The 17,726-nt window shown below is 42.6% G+C and overlaps 1 protein-coding gene across 1 annotated transcript in view; it reads right to left on the reverse strand.

Moving 5' to 3' along the window:
• Positions 1–14,832, reverse strand: part of fbrsl1 (fibrosin-like 1) — a 913,938-nt gene extending 899,106 nt beyond the window's left edge. The window contains exon 1 of the mRNA XM_078554523.1: positions 14,472–14,832. Coding sequence (XP_078410649.1) covers positions 14,472–14,801 — 330 coding nt within the window. The 5' untranslated portion in view covers positions 14,802–14,832. The remainder of the gene's footprint in view (positions 1–14,471) is intronic.
• Between the last annotated feature and the right edge of the window lie 2,894 nt (positions 14,833–17,726).

Consider the following 17,726-nt stretch of genomic DNA (forward strand, 5'->3'; position numbering starts at 1 on the left):
CAGATGACCGTGCCATAAACAATTCCCATTTAAAACACGCCTACACTGTAAACTCACTTATGCGGAAGTGGTTTGGCAACACAATTAATGACACCACCAAACACGTAGTAAATCTCTCTGACCACGTACTCTGAAAGTGAGGAGTTTGTTCTTGCGCATGGTTTCAATTTTGATATGCCTTCATCCCACATCAAATGGGAAGACGTATTTGTTGAGTTTGAACTTATCTACTGCCAGCTATCCTGTCAGTCATCAGTTAACTGGCGCATCCTCCATGGCAACGCCGCTGCCAGAGTCCATTTGCCAACCAATCAATACTCACTTCTGATGAAGTATAAACCATTGTTCCTTTTACATTTGGTATTCTTGCAAATTGTCCTGATAAATGCAAGACGAAAAGCAATTCAACAACGTAAGATAAAAGCAAAATACTGCAAATGCTGGAAATCTGAAACAAAAATAAAAATAGCTGGAAAAACTCAGCAGGTCTGACAGCATCTGCGGAGAGGAATACAGTTAACATTTCGAGTCTGTATGGTCATACAGACCAGGGCTGGTCAAGCTGCTTGTGACCAGTTGTGAAGCCTTCAGTTAGAGGAGGCTGCCTGTTCCTCATCTAGCTAGGAATGGTGCATTGTATTTGGAACAGGCAACCAAAACAAGACTCTTAAAACATTAATATTAAAGCCGATGTTTTCTGAGAAATAAAATTATAGTTCTGATGAAGAGTCATACGGACTCGAATTCAACAACGTGCCTTTTTTTCAGCAATACAAAAAGAGAGAGAACATAAATTGTGATACGAATTCCAACAAAACATTTTCATAATTCAAAAGAACATCCTTTTGGTCACCAATACCAATTTATTCTAGCCCAGTTCAGAAATTTCACATTCACCTACTATTGTGGACGACCTACCATCTTTACATTGCAACTGTGACACCAATGTCATTGCCACTCCAAGAAACTATTAATGATACTTGGTGGAGAAATGTCTCTGAAAGCAATCTAGGACCTTGCGGATAATCCCCAGTTTTGAAAAACTTCACAGGTCTTTGTATTGCCACGTATATAAATAGATAACTGGATTATTTACACCTGAATGCCAAGTAACCTCCTCTTCCAACTATGGTTTAAACTAACTTGGGTACAATAGGGTTGTACGCAAAGTCATCAATTTTTAAGGTATCTCTGACTAGAGTAAAATTCAAGAAAGAGTCTCAAATGAATCAAAAATAATGCTGTAAAAAAGGCATTTATTTTTCTCTTTCCCCAAAACAACACAACCCTGCTGTTGATCTTCAAGTTAGCCACTGGAATTTCCTTCCTTTTCAAAAGAAGACTTACAAACCTGTTAGGGACCATTAATGTTTAAAGAGAAATCCGAATATCCAGTGAATAACTAAAGGAAGTATATCACAAAGATTTCACATTTTTAAACAAAAACAAACTTTACCGTATATAAAATGAAGTAAGCAAGTACCATTAATACTATAGTTTATAACTGCTTATGTTATGATCTCAGTTCTACCTTTTACTTGCCCCCAAGAGTTCCCTTATCCATTACAAGAATCTTTAAGGTTCATTCACTTATCCTGTACCAACCCAAAGGTATGCCACAGCCCTTAAGAATGAACTTTAATTCTCCTCAGTGTTTCAGCTATTCTCAGAGGTAAGATTTTATGGAGATCCTTCGACTATCTTTTGGGCAAAGCAACTTTCCAACCTTTAAGACCTCATGACTGTGGATGCCTCAGCCCCTTGTCCTGGTTGCCAGCATATGGCTGAGCTGCCTTCTCACAGCTACTCAGCTGCCTGCTTTCTGCCACAAGGCTCTGCGTGGACCATTGTACATTTCTTTGTCTAGCTTCAAACCTTCTAGTTTCTTTACCCTCACGAATTCCAAACTGAGTACGACTCCACTCCCCTGCAATCTGTATTCCATGCAGTGAACAATAAAATTACTTTAAAAGCAAAATTATTTTGCAAAATAAAATTATTTTCTCTGCTTAGGTGCAGGCCTGACTAACAGTCATCTCCTTTGGCTCTCCCAACTCAATGAGCTTCAGTTTGCACCAAACCACAACTGCAACTGCCTTCCGTGAGAAGCACCCAGTTAAATTAAACAAAGGAACCTTCTAACCTCCACAACTGATTTCCATGACACCATGGTATGCTTTGGGATGCTATCAAACAGAAATGCAAAATAATTATTTTACCTTCTACACAAGTCTTTGATTCTGTAACCCATATGAATCATTTATATCCCTAATGGAGTTTTACAACCCTTTCTCCAGACCTTCTGACGCTATCAAGCAACTCCCTTGCTGACCAACACCCCGATCTTTTTTCATCTGGGAACTACATACATAAGTTAAATCTTTTATTTGAAGTAAAAGGGCTCCATTAAGCTAAGATAGCCTATTGTTTATTGCCTTAACACCTCTACCTCTGACTTTGTAAAATAAACATAGGTTAGCTTTTAACTGTAATTAACTCCAAGCTTTTAGGAATCGCATTCACTTGAGATGTATACTAATTTCTTAACCAGATGTTTCCACTTATCTTTATTTTTCATTCAACAATTTAATTCCTAAAGCTAAAAGTTATATTCGAAAACACATGAATTACGAGCTAGATATTCGCAACAAGGTATATATCCTCCGTATACCTCCCCTCAACACCATAATGATTGCAAATTGAGCAGTGTTGGAGCAGAAGGAGGAAAATCAAACCTACACCCCATTACTCCATGACACTGAGTTTTGGTGTTTTAACAGCATAGAACTACACCAAGGTTACTGACGGCATCAACTGGCCGCTATCCTGATAAAATATTTCTATAAAATACAATGCGCAATGTTAAATATAAACAAATATGCTGCAAGGCATAATTTAAATTTTAGAAATTATTTCCCATTGTGCTGCTTATAAAACATCATTGCCCAAAGTTTTCTTGTGCAATGCAAATGGAGATACTGGATTGATTCATATGAAGTTCATCCCTGATCTCCAGTGCCTTCAATTTCACAATAACTGCTCTTTAAAGATACTTTCACACTGCTGTTGCTGTCCTGGGAGACTGAGTGCCATTCTCCACTATTCAACTTAGTTGGTTCTGAGCTACCTAATCACAGGCTATTAAAGGGCCATTTTATTTTAAGTGGGACCCTGTGCTTTACAAGCTGGTAATTTTCACAGCTGCCCATGTATGTGGGGGCGGATATAAAATTGGTCTCTTGAAACAGTATCACCAAGTAATTCTGGAGGCAAATAGAAGAAATTACACTGGAGCAAAATTTCCTTGGCAGTGCTGCTACAGATAGTGTGTGTAAGGAAGTGTCAATTTCACAGCATGATCTAGGAATTGATGCAGAGCTGGTTCTGTATTTGTGTGTAATGACACAAAGTAGCAACATACCATAAGCATAAAGCTGCACAGATTTGTGAGTTTACTGGTTACAGTAGATGTCTAATCTGACTACAGTTTGCAAGATCCATGAAAATCTACAATGCTGTTGAGACTCTGGAGATTCCTCCTCTTAAGACTGCCATTGACAGGAGAACTACATGTCGGCTACCAATGGCTCTGTTTCAAAGTAAAAGAGCCAACTACAGACTAAGGAAAGAAAAGGGCATTTATGCAGAGCCTTACATGACCTCAGGACATCCCAAAGCACTTCATACCCAATTAAGTACTTTTGAAGTGTACACTGTTGTAATGCAGGAAAATGTTGCAGACCAAGGTCCCACAAACAAAAAGACAGATTATCTACTCACATTGTTAAGTGACGCTGGTTGAAAGATAATTCAGCCAGGACGCTGGTTGAAAGATAATTCAACCAGGATACCAAGGAGAATTCCCCTGCTCTTCTTCAAATACTGTAATGCAATGGGATTAGGGCCCAGTTTAACATCTCATCCAAAAGACAGCACCTCCTAACAGTGCAACATGCCCTCAGTTCTGCGCTGAAATGCCACTGTGCCAAGGCTGACACTGATGAGCTGGGAACAGTGCAGTACACAGGATTGTATTAGGAGCTATATACACCCTTGTGTAATTAAATTGCAACTCTTTGAATATGTTGTTTATCTGCTTTGCCCACACACTCTGTTCTGATCCCAGGAGTACAGAGTGGAACATGATTATCCATAGTAAAACAGGAAGTTTTTCTGATGTAACGTTAACTGTTTCTATCTATACATGCTGCCTGGCCTGCTGAGCATTTCCAACACGTTTTGTTTTTATTTCAGGTTTCCAGCATCCACAGTATTTTGCTTTTCTTCTGACTTGACTAAAACTATTGGACTCAACATGTTAACTCTGTTTCTCTCTCCAAAGATGCAGTCAGACCCACTGAGTTGTTCCAACACTTTATATTTCAGATATCCAGTATCTGCAGTGTTGTGCTTTTATTTTAGCCTAAAATGTGTATTTGAAATTGATTATAGATTGTTAACTATTTACAATAACTATCAACTTTCTCAGCTACACTGCAACATGCAACATGATGAGGATCCTAAAGTTGAATTGCAAATTTTTGTAAAATAAAGCTTTAATTCCTAAACAAACAAGTTTCATTCACTACCTCAGCAACTTTTATGTGCTACCTAAGCAGCTGCCTCCCCTCACCCACCGTCCCCAAGAGTTTAATGTTGGCTATAGTTTAAACAAATTACCCCTTGTTGATGTGCAGTCTTTTCTTTCAGCTCCTGAGTTTAGAAAGGTTGGTAACCCATAAAATATATCTTAGATGGAACCTTTAAAAGGGTTCAGCACAGCGCCATGCAAATATAATTCTTGGACTACAGCCAAATAGTGATAGTTGCAGACACAATCAGCCATGCCTTTTGCAACCTATTCTCATAAACTAATAACCATTTCTAAATAGTACACTGAAAGATAACTGTCAGCTGTTAACTCTACTAGAATTATAGTTATAGGTGTCTTTTTTTAATGACCAGGGAGTGCAAGAATGAATAATTGAACGTTCCCAGCATACCCCAACATTGTTGCAAATACATTAATCTGTCAGAAATTTCAATAGAAAATCTAGGATTTTTGGGCACTGAACCTCAGGAAAAATATTTTGATCTTGGAAGGGGCAAAAAACAGATTCTACCAGGACTTAAAGGGTTAAAATACAAGGGCAGGTAGCAGAAACTTTGCTTTTATTACCTTATACGGTTGAGGAGTGATCTAATTGGTTATCTAAAATGATAAGATTCGATAGGATAGATACAGAAAAGCTATTTTCTCCAGAATAGGAGGGCATAATCTTAAAATTAGAGTTAGGCCATTTGGGAGTGAAATCAGGAAGCATTTCTTCACACAAAGGGGAGTGGAAATCTGCAATTCTTTCTCCCAATAGGCTGTGAATGCTGGGTCAATTGAAATTTTCACAACCGAGATTGATTTTTTTTAGGGAAGGGTATCAAGGGACATGGAACCAAAGTGGGTAAATGGAGCTGAGGTAAAGATGAGCCATGATGGAACTGAATAGCAGAACAGGCTCGAGGAGACGAGTGGCCTACTCCTGTTTCTATGTTGTTAAATCACTGTCAAAAGAAATAGTGAAGTTATATAAAATTACAATGATAGCTGTTTTCTTTCTCCCTTCCAGCCATTAATAAGTACACTGTGTGCTTTAACAGTTTGGCACAAGCTCACAGCCCATATCTGGTTGCCATACCAACAAACAGACAACTCAGCACTGTAACATTCAGAAACTTATGTTGTATGCACATCCGAATTTTGTGAATACCACAGCACATTTTGCAACCACCCAATCTATACTACCATCTTTTAAATGTAAATTGTCAAAACGATACAATATTCACATTCAATCTAACTGCCCACATTTCAGAACCTGATGACAATAAGGAGGTTGCTGAACACTTTTCTTTAAACAACCATGGGATAACTGCAAATCTCACAATCAAAAGTGTCAACCGTTGCTCAACTGGTTCCACTCTTATCTAGGGAGTCGCAAGATTGTGGTATCAAGGACCACTCCAAGATCCGAGCACAAAAATCATAGCTGACACTCCAGTGCAGTACTGAAGCAGTGCTGCGCTTTGGAGGTACGGTCTTTTGGACGAGATGTTAAACTGAGGCCCTGTCTGCTCTCTCAGATGGATGCAAAAGATCCCATGGCACTATTTTGAAGAGGGGGGGGAATTCTCACCAATGTCCTAGCCATATTTCTATTCAAAAGAATGGAAAGGCAGCACAAAATAACAGATTATCTGATTATCATATCACTGTTTTTCGGAACTTGCTGTATGTAAATCAGCTGCAGTATTTCCTACAAGACAACAGTGACTACACATCAAAAAGTACTTGATTGACTGTAAAGTGCTTTGGGATGACCTATGGTCGTGAATAGTGCTATATAGATGCTTATTTAAAAACACTTTTACATTTAAAAGTGCACGTGACACTGACTCATTTTAGCTGATGACAGGACACTTAACAACACGACCAACACATTCACATGTTCATAACAATTCAGCTCACCTTTCTCTGGAAGCAGAGACCTACATTTTTGGGAACTGCTGTTAAACCTACCAACTCTGTTTCGACTAGGGACTCAATGAAGAACAGTGTCAGGTGGAAAAAGTAAATGGGAAACTTGACTTCTAACAACAATTCCAGGTGAGACTTCACTTTCAGTCAAAGGGCAAGGGGCAATGGACAGTAATAGCTAAATTGGCCCGAGTACCTAAAGGCTAACAGAGTATCACCCCGTAGGCCCGCTATTGATTACTATCTAAAGATCCCGCATTCACAAGGGCAGCACTGTGCTGTCCCTACAATCAAATAACTTGTCAATACTCAGTTAGGCTACCCATCTGAGCATGGTATCAAAACACAACTGGAAGCTATGGAACCACAACCCAATAAAAATGGCCAATTTCATGAGAGATTGGGGAAGGGGTGGTGAGTTAAAAAGTAAACTTAAATATTTGGAAAAGATATGGGCCATAAAAATGCCACCAATTGTGTTCACATACATATATCTAATCTGATTGTGTATAAGATAGCTAAAATATTTACAAGAGTAAATGAGTGAAGACAGATTAATCGAGAGAGGAGCCCAGACAGACACAAAAGGGAGGGAAACACAAGAGAGAAAGAGCAAGCAAGAGAGAGATGCACACAGGGACGGAGGAGGCAAGGCACCGCCAAGAAAGCAAACACTCAGGAGGGAGGACCTGCAATGGGTGTGATGAGCATAAACAACACATATGCGCTTGTATATCATTCCGCAAAATAACTGAATTGCAGGGAAATAGCAAGCACCTCACAGGCATGCAAGGGGCATTCTGCAAACAATCTCAGGATAAAAATTTGCAGAAGACACAGTAACAAGAAACAAAGTCTAACCATAAACAAAGAAATGCCTAAAACAAAATGCAGTTTTTCCACCTTGTGAACTAATGGATTGAATAGCACTAGAATTGACTCTTCCCCAAACAAACATTTGTAAAACTGATCCCATTAATTAGAGAGTAATTTAGGTTCTAATAATGTTTAATCAAATTATGCAAAAACATGCTCTGTGGTCATCAACAATGAAGGATTTAAAAAAGAACCTAAAGCAACCTGTGTACATACACTGGCAAACTGGTCCATGATCCAAAGAGATAATAAATAGATCAGTTCAACCAAGTTTTATATCACTGAATGACCATGGTTCCCAGACAACAAGAATCAGCTCGGTTCCTGATTCTAGATTGCAAGCTTCAAAAAAGATCAGCATTTTAACAATTACAACAGACCCTGCACTAAAGTTAATGCCACGCAGATGTGCTGTACACCATCTCACAAAACGCCTACTGTGGAAATTAGCCAACAGGTTAGTAATTTTTACAAACCATTTTAAGGATCCACTAGTAAAATGCTAATTTTATTTGTAAGTCATGGGAAACTCTGCGCCTACAAATCATTAAAATGGCCAGCACTAGAATCCCAAACTCAACATGTTACACCAAACACTAGTGCTAACAAGGTACCTCACTAAAGTTATAGCACGGGATTTGTCATAATCTAATGCTGAACCACAATAGAATACTTTTCTTAACTTTTTTCAGCATCACTATGTTACAAAAACACTGTACTAATCAAGGTAAATGATGCAAAAGGAAATTCAAAAGGATGGAAAGACAAAATTTATTACAAAAATCAGCTCACATCACCTTACATCAAACACATTAATGCATTTCTATCAAAACACAGCTCCCACTTCATTCTAGCGTTCTGAATGACAAAAACACCAGAATCTCCAATGTACTGCTTTCATTATAGCAGTATTTTTTAAAAATAAGTCAATATGAAAGCACCCCACATTATTATTTTAAATTTGATGACCACAGATTCAGTCATCCAGAAAAACATTTGATTTCGCAAATGCGGTTTTAATATCTAACAATGCTTTGATATTTAGAACCCTCAATATACAAACGGTTCCAAATCTCATCCTAAAGGACTATGTACTTCACAGGCTCCTACTATCTATGTTGGAGAATTCCTTACAAAACTAGCAATGAGAAAATTGCTAACAGCGCTTGCAGAAATTTTTCATACTTCAAAAATATCTTATAATTAAAATCCTGCCCTTACTCCTCATTCACACAAATACCAAAGATTTATTAAAATATTGTGATACTCATCCTTTTCCCACCCACCCAACCCCTTCAAAAAACATAGGAGGAAAATAAAATCTGGGAAAATGCCCATTTAAAAACACCATTCCAATAATGCTTAACTAATCTAAAATGGAATGGAGCAGTTTTTCCCCCACCCTCCCACTGTGTTAATCCCAAGGGCTGCGTTTAATCCCAGGCCCTGTAGGGCACTATTACACTCAAACAAGGCAGACAAGGCAGTTTTAAAGGACAGAATTGCTGACTGTTATGAAGCATACACATCTAGCATTACTTTTCTATATTTGCCAAACAATTACATTGTACATCATAATTTGCTTAAAAACTTGTTTGAGACAGAAATATGCATTATGTTCAAAAAATCCCTTTTCTGCTGCACTTTGAATATTTTAAAGCCAACATACGATTATTTGTTTAGAAGGAATTTGATTAAAACATATTGTATTTGGTTTCCAGAGGATTCTAAAGTTACATAACATTTGCCTTGATGAATTAGTAATGTAAATAATTCAATTCAAATACTTTAGTCCTAAGGATATGAATGATAAATTACATGCCCTGCTTGCATTCTAGGCACATTCAATTTTACTATGTTTACTATGACCATGAATGACCAAGTTATTGTCTGGAGGGCTTGAGTAGAAAAGCCACTTGTTGTTGTTAAATTGGGAATTTTGAGATAGGGTCAGGCAGGCAAGTCCTTCTTACACACAGTAATGATAATCAAAACCAACAGGTCCAGTACAAGGCAGTTATAACTAATAAGGGTTACAGTTTAAATTATCCAAACTCTCAGAAGCAGCTCATAAAAATACACACCAGTAGGTCATATTTTAAAAAGCACAATTATTGTCACCACCTAAAAGTTCAAATCAGATCTTCGGGTACAGTAATATTTAGCACCACACAGCTATACAGGTAAATGCTCAGTATTTTCACAGCTTCTACTCAATTATTGCTGGATGCACTATTAAACTAAAAGGTACCAAAGATTTAGACTCCACGTGTTCCTGGATTCAAGTTTTCCAGATCGTACAGGTCTTTCCGTTCAAATGGCAATGTGTAAATTAAGAAAAAAGTGTACCTTCTGCCATGATATCACTTTTCTATTGCAAAAATTCACATCTTTGAAATGTTTAGCTGAAATACTGTTTATTTTTGTAACCAGCAGCAATATTAAAAATCTAAAACCAGTCTAATTAGTTAAGGTCATCACTGCACCATAATATAGCCTATCATCAGCAGCTACCACCTAGTTGCTGAAATGTATTATTTCAAGCCAATATGCTCAATATCTTTCAATAATTGATTGTTATGTATTAGAAGCATGAAGTTACCCAAGTCAAAGTAATGCTTTGGGCTGAATTTGAAAAAGGCAGCACCACACAAGCAAAGGGAAAAATCAAGACAAATTAATAAATTAACACCTTGCTCAAGTTTGAAATCAAGCACATGGTCAAGAACCATAAAAACCCAGTGTTCTTTCTCAGCAAGCACATACCTATTAATGAGAACCTAACATTAAAATGCCATCTTGCAGAAATTATACATATTTTCCTTGGAACTGCTAAAAGATGGATTGCGCAGGTCTCATTTTTAATTGCTTTGGGAAGAGAGAGAAAAAAGTTCAGCTATTCCCGCATAAGGGAAATCACTTGAAAACAGATAGATTTTGCTCAGTTTAAGCAGTTTGAAGAAAAAAACCTACATTCTTCATTTACCAACTTTGTATTTAAATTTATTGCAATTGGTTATGAAATGTAAATACTTCCACCGTCACAGGAACTCCAACTACCAATTCAGAAAATGACACCTTTTTCTTTGAGCTATGCCAATAGCATTTGCATTTATTCTTCCAGATTCCATTAAGGTATAAACCACATATACACAAAAATCTCCAAGGAATACACCATATTTAAAAAATAATTTATTGGACAAAGTTTCTCATAGTTAATTGAAGATGTAAAATGACAATGCAATTTTATAGAACCCAATAAAAATCTGTGTATGGAATCACATCCTCAATTATAATTTACTTGAGCATCTGGAAAATTTTGTCCAAACAACAAAGGTAAGGAATTAATGCATGTCCCATGATTTTATTTGACCGTCAGTGCACGCAGATCATAAGAATAAATTTAACAGTTTTATAATTCCCCTCCGCAGGTGGGTGAGTGGGTGGTGGGGTGGAGTCTAGAGCAAGTGATATAACCTTAAAATCAGTGCCAACTTATTCAGAAGTTAAAATATAAGATCAATATATTTTCATTAGCCCAGTATTAAGGGATTTGGAGCCAAGGGATGCAAATGGAGTTAAGGTACAAATCAGCTATGATTTCACTGAATGGCGAAAAGGATAGAAGGGCTGAATGGTCTACTCCTGCTCCTACATTCTATAATCACAGTGCCCGACTTACTGCAATCACCTCAGCGCCAATTGCATCAGCAGCATCCAGAGTCAAATTAGGTTGTAAAAATAAGCAGTTTTGGACCAAACAAAAAAAAAAGGCAGTACCACACAAGCCAAAGTGAAAACGCAATCAAATTAATAAATGAACACAAAGTATTTTTAATCACTGTTAATGGGGAATGTACACCTGAAAATCCCCTAAAACCATACATGGGAGTTTTCTTTCTTACACATACTGTATCTAGTCAGCAATTCCTACTTAGAGCATGCAGGGTTCTCAGATCATATCATATCCAACATTTGCGAAGCGCAGTCAATCACTGAAAGACTGCTTACTAGACAGCGAGTCTCAAAACAAAAACATCACAATAGCATAACAAAATATGGAAGCATTTTATCTAACCACAGTTTTAAAGAATCTGTTTAATGAACAATACAAACAAAATGAACATACAAATTAGGAGGATTAGGCCATTTGGCCCCTCGAGCCTGTGCCACCATTCAATAAGATCATGGCTGATCTGATTGTGGCCTCAACTCCACTTTTCTTCCTACCCCCTATGCCCTTTGACTCCCTTGTCAATCAAGAATCTGACTAATTCAGTCTTAAAAATATTCAATGACCTTGCCTCCTCCGCTCTCTGGGGGTAAAAGAGTTCCAAAGACTCTTGGCCCCTGGAGAGAAATAATTTTTCCGCAACACCATCTTAAGTGGGAGACCCCTTATTTTAAAATTGTGCCCCCTAGCTCTAGGCTCTCCTTTCAGCATCCACTCTGTCAAATTCTCTCAGGGTCTTATATGTTTCAATAAGACTGCCTCTCATTCTTCTGAACTCCAATGGGTACAGCCCCAACCTGTCCAACCTTTAACCAAGTAACATTTTAAAATCAGGATTTTTAAAAAACCCACCAAGTATCACACAGAATTGAAAATCTTATTCAGTTATTTCAAATTTAGATAATCAGTAAACCTGGAACTATCCACGTCAGCAGAACCAGTTTAAAACATCCATCTTCATTTTAAAAGTTCTAGTTTCAAACCTGTGATACCGTAACTAACTATCCCACATAAATTGATGGTAGAGCCACTTGTGATGTGCAGTTCACAAAGACTGCACCAAATGGTACTTTTGAATAATAGTTTGAGTCCATATGCTTCAGTCACTAAAATACAACTGACTTTGAGAAGTCTGGTGCATTATACGATTTTGGCCTACACACTTCCAAAATTTGACAGAGCAGGCACCATTAGCTACAGTTTTAAAGCCATCCTACAATGATAAAGAGCTGTTTTAGCACATGCTCCTGGATTATTTCTTTCAACCAAAAAAACAGCACATGTTGCCAAGGACATAGGACAAAAATAGCCAAGGAATGAATTCAATCAAATATTGCAGAATCATAGTTTTAATTCAAAAATGACTATCCTCCTGATGTCAACACAGCCAGGCTAACACCGAGGACCGGTACTTGCTTGATTGAATCGCCAGATGAAAGTTACTATTATGGTTATGTTCCCAAGTGCCACAGCACATCTGACTGAAAATAACTTACACTGAACTTTCTCTGCTCAAAATCTCTCCCAACCTTATTTTCTTTCTCAGCCATTGTCTAAAGACTCTGAAATACCCCAGGTTTAACCACCATTTTGAAAATCTTTTCACTGTGGTTTTCTGCTGTGAACCTTGTTACCGGTAGAACAATTATATCATAATTCATGACCAATTTTAAAGGGAGAAACTTTATCATACAGAAATCCTATTTCATCCAAACTATAATTTTTAAAAATCTACTCCAAACCTCAGTAGACTTTTTTAACACTACATGGATTACCTGTATGCATTTATAAAGGTATTGATGTTGGTAAGATTTTGAAAGCAGTATGTTTTAAAAATATTTTCCAAATCTAGTTTGGTAAATAAAAATCTGCTGACAAACATGGCTGATGTCCAGGAAACTGACAATGAAGCAGTCATCCAACTGGCTAAGATACATCCTTTCCAGACATTAATACAGGACACTAGGTAGAAGTTTATAGAACAGTTTCGGCAATCCTGAATGTGTGCTCTGATCTACTACACCTCACAGCTGTTGCAAAATGATTCCACTTCCCTAAGTTAGGAACTAAAAAATCCAAATCTTTTCTAACAAAAAATAATTCCTTATCACAATGGCTGCAAATATATAGTTGTTATTGCAGCCTCAGTCAGTCTTGACAATAAAATTAATAGTTTGTGTACATATATCACTGACCTGGCTTTAAGCTGCTGGGCTCCTATCACAGACCTAAAACTCAGATAGAGTTAAAGGGTGAAAGTGAGTGGGGAAATGAAGCTAATTATTTTAAAAATAGAATAACATTTTACAGGCAACTCTTGGGGGGCAGAAAAGACAGATGTGATTTTTTTTGACAACCAAACAGGATTGCAGCTTAAATTTACAACTGCTCAAGTCCCGCAGCAGATTAAAACACAAATTCAGGCAGCACAAAATGTACCAACAAGTACATCCAAAATCACACTGAATAACTAAGTAACATTGCAGTGTGCCCAAAGATAAATGGACTTGGACAAGAATGGAAATGAAAAAAAAATCCAACTCTCTTGCAGCCAAGAGGTACTGAAAATTAAAACCGAATCACAGACCGACCCTGTTCACACAACCAAAGCAGAGCAAGAGCTGTGTTCCTTCAAAGCTTTACGCGGGCAATACCAGTTTCAAAATACATTTTTAAACTTTGAACCTTCATGGTGATGTCATTAGAAGTTGGCAGTTTTCTAATGCTCAAGATTTCAGGGCACTTCTTACCCACTCCTGGGGTGCTCAGAGGTCATCACATTTAACAGAATTGGGATGGGAGGGATGGGGAGGTATCTTCAGTCAATTATATATATATTCTTTTTTAAAAAAAAGAACATAAGTGCTCCACGTTTTTCAGATCAACATCTGCACCTCTTCCAGAATTTAATCCATGGCCAATTCAACATCAACTTCTAGAAGGGCTATTTCAAAAACTTAAAAAACACCAGAGAGAGGTTGAGAAATAAAGCAAAATAAGTAGGCTTGGAGGAAGGTTCAAAGGTTAAAAATAGCTTGGTGGAAAAATAAGCCTGCTTAGCAAAACAGGGCAGAATATTTCTTTTTTTTTAATAAAATACAAGGACAGCAACAACGTGACAATAAACCTTACCTTATCTGCGCACTGAGTGCTTCTAGTGATCAGGCAATGGATAAACTGGCACTGCCTGGGCTGTCAATAGCAAGTGGACACTCATACATAGATATATAAATGTGTATTTAAATAAAAATTGAGGTATGCAAACCCCCCCCCCCCCCACCCAACCAGTGGTGCAACGGTGGGGAGGGTTGTCTTGTCTCCTCTTTTTCTTACCTCCAAAGCCTTCCAGGGTGGTGAAGCTGGCGATCGCAAACCCGTCGATGATGTCCTCTTCCTGGGAGCTGGATGCCCTCCTCTTGCGGCGGGGGGGCGGCAGGAGCGGGATGAAGCCGGGGTCGCCGCCGCCGCCGCCGTTGTTTGGCCGGGGCTGGGGTGGCTGAGGTTGAGGTTGGGGTTGGGGTGGGGGATCTCGTCCCTTTCGGAGCCCGAGGACGGGCTGTGGGGCCGGGCGTTGCGGCTCGCAGCCTCCCGTCTCCTCACTCTGTCCCTCTGAGACCGGGATCGCCTGCTCTGCTTCAGCCCACTACACCGTGGGCCCTCCATATTCCTCTTTCTCTCTCTCTCTTCACCCCCCCCCCCCAACCCCAAACCCCCCTCCCCCCCAACCCCAAACCCCCCCAAAACCCAGCAGCAGGACCACCGGCCCCCCCCACCCCCCACAAAAAAAATAAAAATTACTGAGGTAAAAAAAAAAATTACCTCAGGGGAAAAAAAAGGAGGGGGGGAAAAAGAGAGAAGAAATTAAAATAAATGATTCCTCCCCCCACCCCCCCTTCCCCCAAACCAGCTTTTCCTTCCTCCTCACAAGAGAAAACAATGCAGGCCCGCAGCCAGCATGGAGACAACTGCCTCGGTGAAAACTTTGCTTACTGCAATGGAAATCCTCGAGTCAGCGGCTCCGGGACGCCTGTTTTTTTATCATTCAGGACTTGCCAGCTTTCAGGCTTTCCAACCCCAAAGACCTGCGCACTCCAGCCCGGAGCCGCCGCGCAGGCGCCGTGTGGCCGCGCCGGGCGTTTTTTTTCCCCTCTCTCTCTCTCTCTTCCCGGTCTGCTGCGCCTGCGCGCTCGCCAACACCACCTCTCCCTCTCCTCCCCCCCCTCCCCCCCAACCAACAGCACCACCGCGCGCTCCGCCCCGCCCCCTCACCCCCCCACCCCCCCCACCGCGCGCCGCCAAACAACCACCACCGGCCTCAACGGACCCCAAGCCCTCAGTCGCACTGTCTGTCACCCCCCCGCCCTCCTCAATCCCTCCCGCGCATCAACTGGCTGCGCTCGAGCGTTTGATGGGGAGGGAGATGGAAGTGAGGATTGGCGTCTTGTGGAAGGAGGGAGTTGGGGTGAAGGGGTAGTTGTTGTGGACGGGATGTAGGGGCTGCGGGTGAGGAGGAGGGGGGGGGGAGTTGTTGAGGAGGGGGTTGAGTGGGTTGTTGAGGAGGGGGAGGCTATTCAGCCGGGGGTTGGGGGGGGCATGGGAAGGGGGGGGCCAAGGGTAGGGAAGGAGGGAAGGGGGTAGGGGTAGGTGGGCAAGATGGGGAGGGGGCAAGGGTAGGGGTGTCGTGGAGGGGGAATGTGGGGGGGTCAAGGTCAGGGCGGTGGGTGGGTCGTGGCGGTGGGGGTGTCGATGTGGGTGGCTGATGGCGGTGGGGGTGTCGATGTGGGGGTCGTGGTGGGGGGGGGTTGGTGGGGTTCGGGGAGGTGGGGGTCATGGTGGTGGGGGGGGTTGGTGGGGTTCGTGGTTGGGGGGAAATGTGGAGAGGTCGAGGTGGGGAAGATTATGGGGGGTAAATATGGGGGAGTCGAGGTGGGGGGTAAATATGGGGGGTCGAGGTGGGGGGAAAATATGGGGGGGGTCGAGGTGGGGGGAAAATATGGGGGGGGTCGAGGTGGGGGGAAAATATGGGGGTCGAGGTGGGGGAAAATATGGGGGGGTCGAGGTGGGGGGAAAATATGGGGGGGGTCGAGGTGGGGGGAAAATATGGGGGGGGTCGAGGTGGGGGGAAAATATGGGGGGGGTCGAGGTGGGGGGAAATATGGGTGGGGGGGAAATATGGGGGGGTCGAGGTGGGGGGAAAATATGGGGGGGTCGAGGTGGGGGGAAAATATGGGGGGGTCGAGGTGGGGGGAAAATATGGGGGGTCGAGGTGGGGGGGAAATATGGGGGGGTCGAGGTGGGGGGAAATATGGGGGGGTCGAGGTGGGGGGAAATATGGGGGGTCGAGGTGGGGGGAAAATATGGGGGGTGTCGAGGTGGGAAAATATGGGGGTCGAGGCGGGGGGAAAATATGGGGGGTCGAGGGCGGGGGGAAAATATGGGGGGTCGAGGCGGGGGAAAATATGGGGGGTCGAGGCGGGGGGAAAATATGGGGGGTCGAGGCGGGGGAAAATATGGGGGGTCGAGGCGGGGGGAAAATGTGGGGGGGTCGAGGCGGGGGGGAAATATGGGGGGGTCGAGGCGGGGGGAAATGTGGGGGGGTCGAGGCGGGGGGGAATATGGGGGGGTCGAGGCGGGGGGAAATATGGGGGGGTCGAGGCGGGGGGGAAATGTGGGGGGGTCGAGGCGGGGGGGAAATGTGGGGGGGTCGAGGCGGGGGGGAATGTGGGGGGGTCGAGGCGGGGGGGAAATGTGGGGGGGTCGAGGCGGGGGGGAAATGTGGGGGGTCGAGGCGGGGGGGAAATATGGGGGGGTCGAGGCGGGGGGAAATATGGGGGGGGTCGAGGCGGGGGGGAATATGGGGGGTCGAGGCGGGGGGGAAATATGGGGGGTCGAGGCGGGGGGAAATATGGGGGGGTCGAGGCGGGGGGGAAATATGGGGGGGTCGAGGCGGGGGGAAATATGGGGGGGTCGAGGCGGGGGGAAATATGGGGGGGTCGAGGCGGGGGGGGAAATATGGGGGGGTCGAGGCGGGGGGGAAATATGGGGGGGTCGAGGTGGGGGGAAAATATGGGGGGGTCGAGGTGGGGGGAAATGTGGGGGGTCGTAGCGTGTGGGGGGGAAATATGGGGGGTCGAGGTGGGGGGGGAATGTGGGGGGTCGAGGTGGGGGGGAAATATGGGGGGTCGAGGTGGGGGGGGGAATGTGGGGGGTCGAGGTGTGGGGAAAATGTGGGGGGGTCGAGATGTGGGAAAATGTGGGGGGTCGAGGTGTGGGGAAAATGTGGGGGGTTGAGGTGTGGGGAAAATGTGGGGGGTCGAGGTGTGGGGAAAATGTGGGGGTCGAGGTGTGGGGAAAATGTGGGGGGTCGAGGTGTGGGGAAAATGTGGGGGGTCGAGGTGTGGGGAAAATGTGGGGGGTCGAGGTGTGGGAAAATGTGGGGGTCGAGTGTGGGGAAAATGTGGGGGTCGAGGTGTGGGGAAAATGTGGGGGGTCGAGGTGTGGGGAAAATGTGGGGGGTCGAGGTGTGGGGAAATGTGGGGGGTCGAGGTGGGGGAAATGTGGGGGGTCGAGGTGGGGGGAAATGTGGGG

The sequence above is a fragment of the Cetorhinus maximus genome, chromosome 12, assembly GCF_964194155.1.
Source record: "Cetorhinus maximus chromosome 12, sCetMax3.hap1.1, whole genome shotgun sequence".
Lineage (NCBI taxonomy): Eukaryota > Metazoa > Chordata > Chondrichthyes > Lamniformes > Cetorhinidae > Cetorhinus > Cetorhinus maximus.